Source organism: Sminthopsis crassicaudata, chromosome 5, assembly GCF_048593235.1.
Source record: "Sminthopsis crassicaudata isolate SCR6 chromosome 5, ASM4859323v1, whole genome shotgun sequence".
Lineage (NCBI taxonomy): Eukaryota > Metazoa > Chordata > Mammalia > Dasyuromorphia > Dasyuridae > Sminthopsis > Sminthopsis crassicaudata.
Genome location: NC_133621.1, coordinates 171,585,174 through 171,602,243, shown reverse-complemented (window position 1 = coordinate 171,602,243; position 17,070 = coordinate 171,585,174). Strand labels below are relative to the sequence as shown.

The window sequence follows — 17,070 nt, the reverse complement described above, 5'->3', positions numbered from 1 at the left end:
TGAAAAACCTATGTGCTTATGTGCCCCAAACTGTACCAAATACTAAGATAGCCTGGATGATACAGATGAAAACCTTTTGGAAAACTATAAAGAAGAATGGGGGAAGGGAAAGTCAGATAATGACTGATCAGATCTCAAAAGGAGTTACCTGTCCCTTTTCTTGGAAGTGAAGAGAAAGTAAAGGCAGATGAAAACATATAAGTGGTCCGTGCCCAAGCATTATGAAAACTTTTTGATCATTCTGTTTCTTTCTATAAAACAGTATTTCACCTTTGTAGGTTCATAATCCATTTGATTCTCTCATTACTTCCTGTCTTAATCCTGCAGTAATTGTCACTTGATGTATTTATTATTCATGTTCCTTTCTATATTAATCTCAAACCGCCCCCATTCTTCCCTTCTGGTTCCCTATCCACCCACCCACAATTATATTTCCATCAAGGTTTTGATTTCATTTAATTGCAATGCTTACTTACTATTCATTTTTCCTCTTGTCTTTCTAGGTGCCAAACAAAGAGCCGATTCAGTTATGTTCTTCTGAAAGGGGAAACCATGAGCCTTCGGGGCAAAGCCTCGGTATTATTTCTTTCTCTGGCAATGAAACACTACTCAGTAAGTTGTCTTTGGCTCCCGCTGATCATTTTAATTCCACAAAGACCCCTTATCCAAGACTAAAGCTTTTGGCCTAGCAGACCTCTCTAAAGGAGAACCTTTTCTTGAAAACTGAGATTAACCTTTTAAATGAGGCGACCGAATAAATTATTGAGTGTTATACTGATGATACACAGTGCAGGGTGGCCTGCCAGAAAGAACCCAATCTGAGTCTGTGAATGTGTGCCATTAAACTAATAATCAAACTAATGAGCAAATATGTTTCCAGTTACTAATATGCATATAAAGACAATGTGACTTTGCATACCGTTTTCAAGACTAGTCCAGTATGAATGGGGGGTGTAGAATCCTATCTGTAATATAATTCTATTTTGGAAACTTCTGTTTGGAATAAAATTAGATTAATTATAAAAGACATCTTGATAATGACAATAATTCATATTTGCTTATCAAAATGAAGGACCTTATACTAATGATTAAACATCTGGTCTTTGCCATCAGAAATTACACTGATCCATAAAAATTTAAGAACATTTTACTTAATACTCATAATCTCCAAATCACATTGGAAAAAAAAAAACTACTCAAAACATAGGGACCTGATAGAAGAAATTAAAACTGTGAGAATGAGATGAGTTCATGTCATTTTTGTCATCCTTTTTGATACTGGAGTGATCCCAGAAGATGCTTTTAATGAGTCTACAGAGACTGAGCTTATATACTGATACTGTCATTCATTTACAAAAAGCAATCCTTTTTTCTATCTATTCAATAGTCACATAACATTAAATATAAAAAATGATGAGAAGAATGTGTTTCTTTCTAAACCCCATCAAAAAGAGATGAGAATAAGATGATGATGAGAATGATAATACTCATGGTATTGATAATGACATTGATAACAGCTGAGTTTTTGCAGTGCTTTAAGGTCTTCAAAGCACCTTATGTACATTATCTTGATCTTGAATTAAATCCTAAAGAGCTCTAGTTCCATCCTAATTACATCTGAGACCTTTTATAAAGAGAATTGAATCAAGGATCATGAGAAATCATCCAAGCTATTCCCTGCTTTCAGATAAGGCTATATCTAAAACATCCCAAACAAACTTTTAAAAACCATATTTTGATTTTCAAAGAGTTCCAAAGGATTTTAAGGAGGTCTACAACCTCCAAGGTCAAATACACATGCTTATTTTAAGATTGCAGCAGTTGAATGTATAATGGGTTGGAACTGTAATTACATCCATGTTGGGAACTCCTGATGAGGAACTCCCTCTCCAAATATAGATTGGCAGTGTCTTTGAAATTTGTAGTCTTAGGATATCTGGGAATCTGAAAGTTAAATGGTTAAGTGACTTAAGGATCTGTGTTATATACTCTATTAACCTGTGCCAGAAGCCTGACTCAATCTTGATCTTCCTATTTCTGAGACTAGTTCTCTCCCCAGTATTGCCATGCTATCTCTGGTCTTCACTTACTGAATGATTGGTCGAAATTTTAGTATCTTATGTAAATAGCAAATTTCCTGATCTACCAATAGAGCAACCCCATTAAAAAAAAAGAATTTAGGTTACTCTGGTATGACCATACTGGGGCTTCATGATCCCTGGTTCCCTTTCTTGATACTTTTAATAATGTATTCCTGAATTTTGTCAAAAATTGAAATAAAGGGAAATGATTTATCCTCTTCTAATTCAGTTGGTGTAGTCACAGAAGGACTAGAATATAATCACAAGACTTCAGCGAGGTATTTAACTAAAAATAGCTGTTCTGGGTCTTGATGCCTTTATCTGTTGAAACACTTTTCTGGTATAGTCAATAAGGGAACAAAAATTGCTAAAAAGACAAATTATCTATGTCTAAACCCTGAAGAATTGGAGACAATCAAGGCACCTCCAGAGGAAGGCATCAGTACAGTGGGAGGGGGCATAGGCTCATCATTTGAAGAATCTACTATCACTTTCCCCATTCTTTTTTAAATATTGGGATATTTTTCTGTCCATTATCCTGTGACTCTTCTCCTGTTCTCCCCATTTTTTCAAAGATTACTGAGAATGGCTTAAATACATATCTCCAAATTCCCTTAGTATCCTGGGATTCAGTTCATCATGACCTGTTGACTTATGGAGGCCAGCTAGGTAATAATAATGATGATGATAATGAAACATTTATATAGCACTTACTATGTGCCAGGCACTAAGATAAGAACTTTACAATTATTATCTCATTTGATCCTCACAACCTTGGGAAGTGTGTACATCATTGGTCTCCATTTTACAGATGAAAAAACTGAGGCAAAGGGAGATTAAATGACATGGGGGTCATACAGCTAGTAAGTATCTAAAGGCTGTATTTGAACTCAGATTTTTCTGATCCCAGACCTGGTGTTCTATCCACTGTACCATTTAGCTGCCCTAGGTACTCTGTTAATATGCCCCTCTTTATCTGCACTTTAAATTGCACTTGCCAACCAATACTTTCTAGTCAAGAGTACACTCTCTTTGGTGGAGGAAAAAAAAATCAAACGCCAAACAGAAGCAAAGCAAAGAGGTTTTTTTCTATTATCCATTATTATTGTTCCGTCTACATCAAGTAGATGTATCTTTCTCTTTCTCTCTTTTTAAATCATTCTCAAGCTCTTAATAAAGAAAAAAAGCCACTTTTTCTGTCTTAAGCTTTCATTGCTAGCTTCAACTCCTTTTAGACTTAAACTTTCCTAATTCTTAAGTTATAGTGACATATTCTATATTGGTACTAAATTCTATTTTATTAATATTTTTAAACATTTTGTGTTATTTTATATAGCTACTTCTTTTTATGAAACTCTCTGAAAAGTTATTGACCACAGGATAGAGAGCATCATAGGCAATCTTGAGTATATGGAACCAAAATTAAAAAAAAAAAAAAACCAAGAAAAATCAGTGCAATTAAAACTATAAGGAAAAGTTACATAGGAAAAATTTTGCAGCAGATTCCTCTAAAAATCTTCAAGGAATCTTTTCCAAAGGAAATTGATATAAATATATTAAAATAATAACCATTCCACAATAGACAAATGATCAAAGGATATGAACAATCAATTCTCAAAGAATGAAAACTAGCTATCAACCATCATATGGAAAAATGCCTTAAATGGCCAATAATAAGAGGAATACAAATTAAAACATCTCTAAGGTTCCACCTTATTCTCATCAGTTTAACAAAGATGAAATAAAGGGATTGGGCTATAGAACTATAAGCATACTAATACACTGTTTAGAGAGATGTGAATTGATCCGCTATTCTGGAAAGCAATTTAGATCTATATCTCAAAAGTCTCTAAACTGTACATCCCCTTTAATCCAGGGATGCTACTCCAAGGCATATACTCTAGAGAGATCAAAGAGGGGAAAAACTTATAGGTAGAAAAATGTTTCCAGTACACTTTATGTTATAGCAAAAACCTGGAAGTAAAGTAATTACCACTAATTGACCAATAGCTTAATTTTGGCATATGAATATAATAGAATTTTGTTGTACCATAAAAATTATGCAAAGCAGAGATTTAAAGAAACCTAGGAGGGCTTGTGTGAACTGATGCAGTGTGAAGAAAGAAGAACCAGGAAAACAATTTATATAATAACCACAATAACATATAGGAAAATATCTGTGAAAGACAAGTATTTTCAAAGAAATAGCTTTAGAAAAGAGTTGTTAATGATAATGATGATAATGATAATAATTATAATGACAATAATGTATACTTCCCACCTGACAGCATAGAGATGATTGATTAGAGATTCAAGAGGAGAGGTATATTTTCAGATACAGCCAATTTTTGGATTTGTATTACTTGAATATATTTGTTATAAGGGAAGGCTTTTTTTATTTTGAGGATGAGTGAGTATTATGGAGAATGAGTAGTGGAACAGTGATAATCATGGATTTTAATTGCTTGAATATATTTGTTACAAGAGAAAGCTTTTATTTGGAGGAGGATAGGGCATAATGGAGGCATAGGGATAATCAAAAGAAAAAAAAAGAGTATCAGTGAAATATTGAAACACACAGAAGAAACAGGAGGGTTGAATTAAGTAGAGTTGAAACTGTTCTAACAGCATTTAAACTTAATATGCACTTTCAAAAACCCAAGTAGATTTGTAAAACTAACAATGTTATCACGTGTGATATACAACCCTCTTTTTATTTTCTTTTTTGCATAAGAAAATGATAATATTTGTTGATGTTTGTCAAGTGTATAATAATTTAAATTTATTCAAATAAATAAATAAAGCTTTCCCTTTTCCTTGATAGAATAATTTTGTCATAGAATTTAATTCTTATGAGCATACCTTACATTTTAAGCCAAATAATTTCCCTTGTAAAATCTTTGTTGATGGAATTTGCAGTATCCTTTCAATAAACTTTTTGAAGTCCACTCTCTCCCAGATTTGGAATGCATATCAATTTATATTTCACTTGCCTTCAAGGTTCTTTCCATTTCTACTTTAAAATCAGATCCAGAACAGTGGTTGCCTTTGTAGTTTTTGTATTTTTCTAAAAGAAGACAAGAATCTATCAGCTATTCCACTTTTGACAGAAGGATCTTCACCTACTGTCTATCTGAACAATCTCTCATCACTACCATATAGAATGTGCTTCTGTAACTCCTCATTTCTTTCTTGTAGTTTGGTGGTCTATACCATGACATTGCTTCTGTTTCTCTCCACAATTAATCCTTCTCCAAATGTCCAAATGCTCTGTACCATGTACCTTTTCCATTTAGAATACATAGTAAGGGTCTATCTTCTTGGCATTCAGTGCTACCCCACCATGCATTTTATCTCTTCCCCTTGTTGAATCAGGTATGACCTTCTCTTGTACTTATCCCTCCTTATTTACTGTGTCTCTTTTAAAATTTGTTAGGTGACAACGCGCAGCTGGATTTTGATGCAATGTGTGAAAATGATGACACTGCCATGGCTGCCTTCATGAATTATTTAGAAGCAGAAGGAGGTCTGGGGGATCCAGCTGACTTTAGTGACATCCAGTGGACACTCTAGCTCTTGTCCTTCTCTACAAATGAGAGGTGTATAAAAGTGTTTCATATACAACTGTATATTCCTCAGTATTGTATTAATACTATTTTTATCTTTCAAGTTGTTGATCTACTAATTTGTACTGAATTGCAACTTGTTGATGAAGGAACAGGTAAAAGCTGCAGTTTTTCCATCAATGGAGAACTTTAGCTTATTACTAATCCTTTATAGAATAAGATTGCTTATGCTCATGGATTGGCTACTTTCTCCCATCTCCCAAAATGTACATTGTATTAAGTATCTATGTTCTTTGTATATTAGTTGTTTATTTCTTTGTGTGACATCTGAGTTCAATGGGATTAATTATATGACATTTTTTTCTTTTTGGATTATTGATGAGGTTTTGTTCTTTGATATGTCTTCAGTATTTAAGTGTGTATTCTTAATTGGTGATGGAGTTTACAGGTTATAAGGACAAGGTAAAAACCTCAAAACTGAAAGGATAATGTTATATATATCACAATCACAAAGAATATAATATGTAGTCTTTATAGCTACAAATAGGAACCAAATGAGGAGATAGAGGCAGAATATGGTACTCTGAATTAGTATTCAGAGGAAGAGAATGCAAAGAACACAAGATTTAGAATCAGAAGAAATTTGAAATCTAGTTCTTCAATTGCTGTCTATATGACTTTAGGCAAATCACTTCATCTTCCCAGGTCTCATTTTGCTTATCTTTAAAATGGCAGACTTAAAGCTACATTGTCTCTAAAGTTCCTTCTATTTTGGGATCCTATGCTTCTAAGTAAAAATACTTTTTTTCTTAGTAAATTTGTCCAGATAAAGCAAAAATACTTTTTAAAATATTGAGAAATGTGATGTTTTATTTACAGGATTTTTCTTTTGTTGCTGGTTCTTTTTTTTAAGAGCTTTTTTTAAGGTGCCTTAAAGCCAGGCTGTTGATTTCTTACTTTACATAAATCAGTATTCTCTACTTTACTCAATATTCCTACTGTCAACTTTGGACATGGAATTATTATAGATGAATTTTAGAGCTGGAAGATATCTTAGTGATCCCTTCTTCTTATATAGATAAAAAATTCCGAGGGCTAGAAAGATTAACTTGTGAGATATATATATATATGTTTGTATATTCTAGTATTCATAAAGATAAGTTGTCACTATTTCTTTTCAGGCTAACATGAAAAAATAGTACCATTTTTTGATATTGCCAATGAATAAAAATTTAAGTTTAACAAAAATGCACAATATAGGGTGGCATAGTAGCTAGAATGGGCCTTGGAACCAAGGTAACATGAAGTCAAGTCCCACTTATAACACATACTAGTCCTGTGATTCTGAGCAAATCAATTCATTTCTCTATATTCCAAAAAAAAAATCTCCAAAATTTTAAATTTCGGAGCAATGTTGATGATAGGCCTTGACAAAGAGAGTTTCTTCATTGGAAGTAATTAGATAATTAATCAATGTTGACTTATTGATTGGAAGAGGGAGATCCCTACACAGATGAAATCAAAGGTTCATACAATTAAATATGTTGTTATTGTGATTAATTTTTAAATATTAATTATTAATTTAATTAAGGAAAAATGTTTAGGGGTATATCTCTAGCCCTTGAGGAGGATGTAGTAGAAGGTAACTTCCCCCCAAAACCTTCCACTGACAGAGACAGAATCTTGGTCTAGCTAGACCTGGCTTGACCCAGTGTGGGATTTACATTCTTATTATTGTAGGCTCTAAATTTCAATTTTCATAAAAAAAGAATGTAGAGTACACTATGTTTTCTGAATAACAGAGTAGACTAAACAAAAATTCTCTTGAAATATAAAAGAAATCATCATTGTGAGGGGGAGGACAAGTTAGCAAATATCACTTAGAAAACATCTTATTGTGACAGGATGTTGGTATATGTTCTTAGGTGTGTATAAGTTTTGAATTTTGAGGACCTGGGAAAGACCCAGTCCATTTTTCAGGCACAGAATATCTGAGTTTGACCTGAGACAACCTGAGCCATATTTTTAAGGCTGAAAGTGGACCAAGAATTCCATCTGCTTGGTATGTTTATCCAAGTATCCAAAGCTTACCTCAAAACTAATGAGCCCATGGTTGGATTTGAATGGTTCGTGATTGGGGAGCTTCTTGAAGGCTCATAGTGCCAGACATTGAAGCAGGGTTTTTGCTGACCTAACTATCACAAAACTTTTCCTCCTTCAAAAGTATAGGTTTTCATATAGGCCACTGGGGAAAATACCAATTACTATCTGGAATAATTATTAATAATAAGAGCAAGTATTTATGTAATGCTTTAAGGTTTATAAGGCACTTAAATATTATCTCATTTTATCCTCATGATAATCCTGGGAAATAGGTGCTATTTTTATTCTCATTTTACAGATGAGGAAAGTAAGGTTAAGAATAATTAAGTGGCTTGCCTGGGAATCATATAGCAAGTAAGTGTCTGAGGATGAACTCAAGTCTAATTGAATCCAGGTTCAGCACTTTATTCACTTAGCCACTTAGTTGCCTCTTAATAGTTGTCCCTGTACTATATCTTCCAGTCTTGCACAGAACATACCTCCCATATGTCATATGGCTCTGTAACCAGAAACATTTGCTTCAATGATGCACAGTGTAATACAATTTTATCACTGCTGATAGGGTTTCTGGGAAGAGTGGATGTTAACTGTATATGTCTCTGTTTAGAAGAGAGTAGGATACTTATATGACTTTAAATTTATTATTTTTTCCTATCACAAATGATGTACATGTTATTTTTTGGTGGAAAACAACATGCTTCTTTATATTATGGTATACATTAGAGTAGAAAGGGAGCTGAATTAAAAGTCAAGAAATCTGAGTTCTGGTATTGGCTCTGGTATCAACTTGACTATATGACCTAAGGCAAGCCATTTTCAGAGTCTTGATTTCTTCAACAGTCAAGTCAGAAAAGAATATCTTTAAGGTCATGTGAAGCTTTTTCACATAGAACTTTAAACATTGAGGTCAGAATCCAGTATGTTATCCATGTAGGCCAAAAGAATAGTTCATGTATATTATTTACCTGTGAATAATAGTTCTATGAAACATTATTAACTTTAGAGTAGAGCTCATGTGGTACAAAATAGGGATATAAGAGCATAACTATTCATGTACTAATTTTTTGTAAAAATATATCTAAAATTATAGAAGATTAAGCCATTTGAAAATTTTCAAGTCCCTTTTTTTTAAACAGGATAAATGGGTAGATGAACAAACCAAATTTAAGGTGTAGCATGTCTTTTAGTAATGTATTTGATTTACTTAAAAGTAATTGAGGGAGAAAGAGAAAAATGAGGGGAAAAGTGATCTTAAAACAGACACTTTGGTAAACAAAAGAAGCTAAATGAAAGTCTTAAGAATTCTATAAATTATGTTGTATTCATAGTAATGAAATCCAAAAAAATGCAAATTTGATGATGATGATTATGGTATTTGCCAAGTGTGTATATGTGATACAGACATGTAAATATGCTTAAAAACTAATTTTTTTAGAGCATGTATTTCAATTGCAATCAATGTCATGTTCTGGAGACAAACTTTCAACACAGGTGATAATTATCTTTCAGCAATGAAGATTAGATTTACCTTGTTAGCCTTGGTGAGCAGAGCAACTTTTTGCCTAATCATTCCCAAAAAAGAAGCCATTTTGAAAACAAATACTAAGGAGCCATTAGATACGTTTTTTTATGTATAGTGCTTTGTTTTTTTATTGGACATTTAATGTAAGCCAGATAGGACACTAAAAAGGCAGTTGTAACTCCTTTACATAGTATAAATTTACATACTTCTGAGTTAAACTTTTTCTGTGCTACCATTAAAATAATGGATATCCTATAATATATCTTATAGAATACCTTTTCTGAGAAGAGTCTAGATATATATACTAGGCTTAAAAAATAACTTGGCCACATATTGATATATATACTTTGGTAGGAATTTCTTGGAGGAGGATCAGCTCCAGCAAATTTTGGCCTCAAGAAGAAGGCCTGTTGAAACTTTTGTCTGGGATGAGCTTTTGCACACCTTGCCAGTTAGAGAGATAGACAATGTAAGAGGCAACTGACTTCCTCAATCTTTATTTGAGGCCAGTGTTTACTAAACTAATTTGACCACAGAACTTTGGAACTCTGGGACTTAACATACACTACAGACATAATTTTTCTCTCTGAATGCTGGTCTAACAGCATGGACTACCCATAGACTACAGAAAAATTAGGGACTTTTGAAGCAGGAAAAAAAATTAAGCCTATTTTCATATCCCAATATTGCCACATGTAAATAGATATTTTTGATACATGATTGCATTTTTAATATTTTAAAGAGGAAAGTGTTACTTGGATTGACATATTCTCACAGAACCCCTAGCCATATCCTGCTGAATGCTAACCAGGGTACAAGCCTAGTTTAGATTTTTCCTTTTATACGTTTCTTAGTTCTTTTCTGATTATATTTATGTGCTTGTACTTACACATATGCAATCAGTAATGAAAAGGTAAAATTAAACTTATTTTAGGAAAATTATGGACTTAGGTGACTTTTTAAAAATTTGGTAATACTATATATATTTGCAAAAAGCAAACTATTAATGGTCCTCCTAAATAGGGGATAAAGGCTAGAGAAAAATCCTTGCTAGTGAACAATGAATTAAAATAGCAGCTGAAGCAGACATATTTCAAACTTGAGATTATGTCATTGATCAGCTCTACTCATCCTTTTTGTTCTTTTCTGTTTTAATACCTACCACACTCCCCAAATCATCCATAAAATTTCCCCTTTTTTCTATAGGCCTTTATTTATACCTCTCACCTCTCTCAGCATATGGCCTCACCTCCTACTTGGCAGAGATTAAGGCCATGAGTTATAATCTCTATATTTTCCCATACCTCAAAAAGCTTTGCATTTCCACCTCTTGTTTCCTTCTTTGCTCTAGTGTCATAAAATAAGTTAGCCCGTCTTCTAGTTTTCTAACATATACCTTGGATCCTATGTTTGTCCCATTGATTATTCCTAATTTCTATTTCCTTGTTCCTTTGTGCTGTTCAGCTTTCCGAAATCCTTAAAAAGGCCTTACTAGGCAACAGTACCATCCCTCATGCTATCACTCTATAACTCACTGTTTTTTCACTGTTTAATAGGTAGGAAAAAATAGCATGGAGAAGACAATTGTCTGAGTGGTAATAATTAAGACCAGCTCATCTTTTATCACCTCAAAATAGCACCAAATGTGCCAAATAAAATTAGCAACCAAAGAGAAGGAAAAAAAAAAAAGAAATCTGCAGAGGAAAAAATTTAGAAAAAAATGAAAAGAGCAACTAAAAAAAAAAAATATGTAGCACAAAAAGTCCCAAACAACAATGTCAACAAGATACTCAAATGCAAAAATGGATCTACAGTAAAAAAAAATCTTCAAAGTAGTTTGGAAGTGCTATATGCTAAATGAAAGGAAATCTAGCATCTAGTAAAATGGATACAGTATTAATGAACAGAAAACAAACAAACAAACATGATATTTAGCAGGCCCAAGAATCAGTGGAAAATCTTAATAAATCAATGAATTTTCTTTCGAATAGGAAAGCTCATATAGAAAACATGAGTACAGAAGGAACAGAATAGATAACAAAGCAGAAATTTAAAAACAAATAAACAAAAAAAGAGCAGAAGCGGGATATCGGTAATCCTAACAAAAATATCAGAAGTAGTAGGCAAAGCTTACTGAGAATTACTTATCTCACAATAAATACACAGAATGTAAATACCATGTTTCAGGAAATAATAAAGACAATTTCCTGGAAGAAGTGATTAAAGAGAACACCCCAATGTAATATCATAAATCTGAAGAGCTATATAGTTACTTGAAAGAAGTGGAATTAACTGAGTAAAAGAAGTCAACTCTAGCAACCCCATGTGCTTTATTTATTTGGGGATTTCTTCAAAAATAAGTTAGTCCTTATGGAAAATGAAGACCCACTGGAGAGGAAAAGAAGGTTGTTTTGTGCTATTAACTGTTCATTTGTTTATGGATTTGGATGTGAGTATTCTGTATTTTTGCTATTTCCTGTTAGATCAAATAAAGCCTGTCCTATATTTGATGTATTGTTGGTCTAAATGCTTGCAAATGAACGGAAGATCCTTTATCTTTACTGTACAAACTTAGCCACAAGCAAAATTCTGACATAGCCAAGGAAAAGCTAGCTGGAGACATTAGTCGGTGGATATATATTAGAGAGAAGCAACCCCAAAATAGAGTCTTGCCTGTGTAAACTTAAAACATTTGATTCTGTACTATAGGTCATGCCTTAATTCTCTATTGAGATTATAAAATAACGTCCTAAAGTGAGTCAAAGTGAGTCAGAGATCAAATTATAATGTAATTGGGAAGTTAAATAGTCTCCACAAGGCCTCCCTCACAAAGTCTCCATCTCTGCTTCGAGCCAGCTATATGTGCATGATCCAGAGCTGCCGGTCTTTGGGATGACGAGGCCATGTGTGCCTCAGTTTCAGGTCTTTCACTTTATATTAAGAAATTTCCCATTATTGGCCTTTGAGAAGAAAGAACAGATGATGGTGGGCCTTTAAAAAAAGGAGGGTCTCTGGTCCTGTTTTCTGTTCCAGTGCTCTCCAAGAATAAAAGAGAGAGCTAGGGACTTTCTTCATGTTGGACAAAAATCAGGAAATAGGTAGCTTGTATTCAGAGACTTATAACTTCCCCTTTCTCTATTTCATTCCCTCCTTCATATTTTCTTCTCCCCTCTCTCTCCTCACCCAGCTGCACACATACACAAAATCTCCCATTCTTACTTGTAAGATAACTTCTGTCTCCTCCAGGACACCTCACAAGTCAATACTGCAAACTTTGGACCTCTCTTTCCATTCCTTCTGGCCCATTCACTCAAAATCTATTGATCTTTGGCTGTCACTCAGAAAGAAAACAGAAATTATTCACACTATGGTGTTGGATGACTGCAAAAAATTAATGTCCTTCACCAAGTGTATCTACATGTTAATAGCAGATGCCATAATGTGACATTTCTAAAAGTGGAATTATGTGGAATGTGGTAGAAGAGAGGGGAAAGGGGAATATCTCTCTCAAGAGGAATATGAAAAAAAAAAAAAAAAAAAAAAAGAGGAATATGCCTCTCAAAAATTACCAGGTGGATAGCAGCAACCAATCCCTTTGCTTCCAGGTAAGACTAATTCTGGCCACAGCATCAGGAGAAGTAGAATATGTCACTGGAAGAGCATTCAAGACTTAACAGTCTTACCAGAACTCCTCATATAACCCTACCATGATTCCTAGCTCTCCTCCCCTCTAGAGTCAAACTCCTCAAAAAAAGTTATTTGCACTAGTTGACTCTCCTTCCTCACTTCCAATTCACCTCTTAACTCACTGCATTTGGGCTTCTCACCTCACCACTGGTTTGAAGCTACTTTCTCCAAAATTATATGCTATCTGAACCACAAAATCTCTTTTATCAGTCCTCATCCTCTTTGATCACTCTGTTTTTTTTCTTTCACTCTCTCTAAATATATATAAATGTAATTAAATGTCTGTGATAAATATAAATATTTATAATTTTGTGTTCATTTGTTGATTAATTTTTATTAATACTTCAATATTAGAACAGTAAATCTATAAATAAATGTGTATTTGTAACATTCTTCATCATCCCCTCTGAAATACTCTAATCTTCCCTGGGTTTTAATAAAACTGATCTCTCCTGGTTCTCTTTTTACCTGTATGGATGATCCTTCTAAGTATCATTGAAAGAAACATCATCCAAGCAACTGCCTCTATGGGTGATGACTGTCCTAGACCTTTTTTTTTTTCTCTCTCTACTACCTTTTGGTCTTTAGAATGTGCCCTTTTTGAGGGAAAGGATCATTTTTGGACGAGGGAAGGCTTTCTTTATATTCTCAGCGCCTGGCATTAATAGATATGTATTGACAGACTGATTCTTGATGATCTAATCAGCTACAACAGGTTTATCTATGTCTCCCTTTGCAGATTTACTTGCTTTTATTTCTACATGTACTTTCACTTCTCTTGTAATAAACCTAGTTATCATGGAAGGTGTGATTTTCTATTGCTCCATATCTCTCCACCCTATTGCTATCTCTCCATTCATATACCTACTACCAGTGTTCAAGCCTCATTCCTTTTGGCCATGACTATTTAATAATAGCCTCTGAATTGATTTATTAGCCTTCAGTTTCTCACTTCTCCAATTCTTCCTCCACTTACTTGGCTGCTGAACTGATATTCATTTTTTATTATATATTCTTTTTAAAAAGCTTTTTTTCAAAATATGTGCATAGATAGTTTTTTAACATTCACTTTTGCAAAATCTTGTTCTAAATTTTTTTCTTCTTCCCTTCCCCTTACTCCCTCCCATGTTAAATATATGCAGTTCTATACATATTTCCACAATTATCATGCTGCACAAGAAAATTGATATTAATTTGTTAAAAAGTAATAACTTTTTTCTTTTGCTTTTGCTGAGGCAATTGGGATTAAATGACTTGCTCAGAGTCACACAGCTAAGAAGCGTTAAATGTTTGAGGCTAAGAAACTGGAAACTGAGTGGATACCCATCCAAGTGGAGAATGTCTGAAGAAATTGTGGTATATGAATATTATGGAATATTATTGTTCTGTAAGAAGTGACCAGCAGGATGATTTCAGAAAGGCCTGGAGAGACTTACATGAACTGATGCTGAGTGAAATGAGCAGGACCAGGGGATCATTATATACTTCATCAATACTATATGATGATCAATTCTGATAGATGTGGCCATCTTCAACAATGAGATGAACCAAATCAGTTCCAATAGAGCAGTAATGAATTGAACCAGCTACACCCAGCGAAAGAACTCTGGGAGATGACTATAAACCACTACATAGAATTCCCAATCCCTCTATTTTTTGTCCGCCTGTATTTTGGATTTCCTTCACAGGCTAATTGAACACTATTTCAAAGTCTGATTCTTTTTGTACAGCAAAACAACTGTATACATATATTGTATTTAACTTATACTTTAACATATTTAACATGTATTGGTCAACCTGCCATCTGGGGAAAGGGGTGAGGGGAAGGAGAGGAAAAGTTGGAACAAAAGGTTTTGCAACTGTCAATGCTGAAAAATTACCCATGTATATATCTTGTAAATAAAAGGCTATTTTTAAAAAAAAGTGTCTTTGCTCAGATTTGAACTCAGGTTCTCCTGACTTTAGGTTGGTGCTGCATCCATCTAACTGTCTCTGGCTTTTTATTTTTCAAAATACATGTATCAAAATATATGTTTTCAACATCTACCCTTGCAAAACCTTGTGCTCCCAACTTTTCTACCTCCCCTTAGTAATCCAATATAGATTCCACATGAGCAATTTTTCTAAATATATTTCCACGTATATCATGCTGTGCAAGAAAAATCAGATTAAAAGGAGGGGGAAATGAGAAAGAAAAAAACAACAAGCAAACAAATAACAACAACAAAGGTGAAAATACTATATTGTGACTCACATTCAGAGTCTTCATAGTTCTCTTTATATGTGAATGGCACTTTCTATCATAAGTCTATTGGAATTGACCTGAATCCACATAACTCATCAGCATTTTTATACATTAACAACACAATCCAACAGAAAGAGATACAAAGAGAAATTCCATTCAAAATAATGGTCGATAGTATAAAATATTTGGGTATATATCTACCAAAGGAGAGTCAGGAATTATATGAGCAAAATTACAAAACACTTGCCACAAAAATAAAGTCAGATTTAAATAATTGGAAAGACATTCAGTGCTCTTGGATAGGCCGAGCGAATATAATTAAGATGACAATACTCCCTAAACTAATCTATTTATTTAGTGCTATACCAATCAGACTTCCAAAAAACTATTTAAATAACCTAGAAAAAATAACAACAGAATTCATATGGAACAACAAAAGGTCAAGAATTTCAAGGGAAGTAATGAAAAAAAAATTAAGTGAAGGTGGTCTAGCTGTACCTGATCTAGAACTATATTATAAAGCAACAGTCACCAAAACCATTTGGTATTGGCTAAGAAATAGACTAGTTGATCAGTGGCATAGGTTAGGTTCACAGGGCAAGATAGTGAATAAAAATAGCAATCTAGTGTTTGACAAACCCAAAGACCCCAAATTTTGGGATAAGAATTCATTATTTGACAAAAACTGCTGGGAAAACTGGAAATTAGTATGGCAGAAACTAGGCATGGACCCACATTTAACACCACATACTAAGATTAGATCAAAATGGGTCCAAGATTTAGATATAAAAAACGAAATCATAAATAAATTGGAGGAACATGGGATGGTTTACCTCTCAGACTTGTGGAGGAGGAAGGAGTTTGTGTCCAAGGGAGAACTAGAGAGCATTATTGATCACAAAATAGAACATTTTGATTACACCCAATTAAAAAAGTTTCTGCACAAACAAAACTAATGCAAACAAGATTAGAAGGGAAGTAACAAATTGGGAAAACATTTTCACAGTTAAAGGTTCTGATAAAGGCCTCATCTCCAAAATATACAGAGAATTGACTTTAATTTATAAGAAATCAAGCCATTCTCCAATTGATAAATGGTCAAAGGATATGAACAGACAATTTTCAGATGATGAAATTAAAACTATTTCCACTCATATGAAAGAGTGTTCCAAATCACTATTGATCAGAGAAATGCAAATTAAGACAACTCTGAGGTATCATTACACACCTGTCAGATTGGCTAAGATGACAGGAACAAATAATGATAAATGTTGGAGGGGCTGTGGGAAAACTGGGACACTGATGCATTGTTGGTGGAGTTGTGAAAGAATCCAACCATTCTGGAGAGCAATCTGGAATTATGCCCAAAAAGTTATCAAAATGTGCATACCCTTTGACCCAGCCATACTACTACTGGGCTTATATCCCAAGGAACTACTAAAGAAGGGAAAGGGACCTGTATGTGCCAAAATGTTTGTGGCAGCCCTTTTCATAGTGGCTAGAAGCTGGAAGATGAATGGATATCCATCAATTGGAGAATGGTTGGGTAAATTATGGTATATGAATGTTATGGAATATTATTGTTCTGTAAGAAATGACCAACAGGAGAAATACAGAGAGGCTTGGAGAGACTTACATCAATTGATGCTAAGTGAAATGAGCAGAACCAGAAGATCATTATATACTTCAACAATGATACTGTACGAGGATGTATGTTGATGGAAGTGGATATCTTCAACATAGAGAAGAGCTAATCCAATTCCAATTGATTAATGATGGACAGAATCAACTACATCCAGAAAAGGAACACTGGGAAATGAGTGTAAACTGTTATTTTTACCTTCTGAATCCAATTCTTCCTGTGCA

The 17,070-nt window shown here is 33.8% G+C and overlaps 1 protein-coding gene across 6 annotated transcripts in view; it reads left to right on the top strand.

Annotated features, from left to right (window-relative positions):
• Positions 1–10,965, top strand: part of BMAL2 (basic helix-loop-helix ARNT like 2) — a 90,996-nt gene extending 80,031 nt beyond the window's left edge. For all 6 annotated transcript variants that reach the window (XM_074268771.1, XM_074268770.1, XM_074268768.1 and 3 more), the window contains 2 exons: positions 504–612; positions 5,518–10,965. In XM_074268771.1, the coding sequence (XP_074124872.1) occupies positions 504–612; positions 5,518–5,586 (178 nt within the window). In that variant the 3' untranslated portion in view covers positions 5,587–10,965. The remainder of the gene's footprint in view (positions 1–503; positions 613–5,517) is intronic.
• The last annotated feature ends 6,105 nt before the right edge of the window (positions 10,966–17,070 follow it).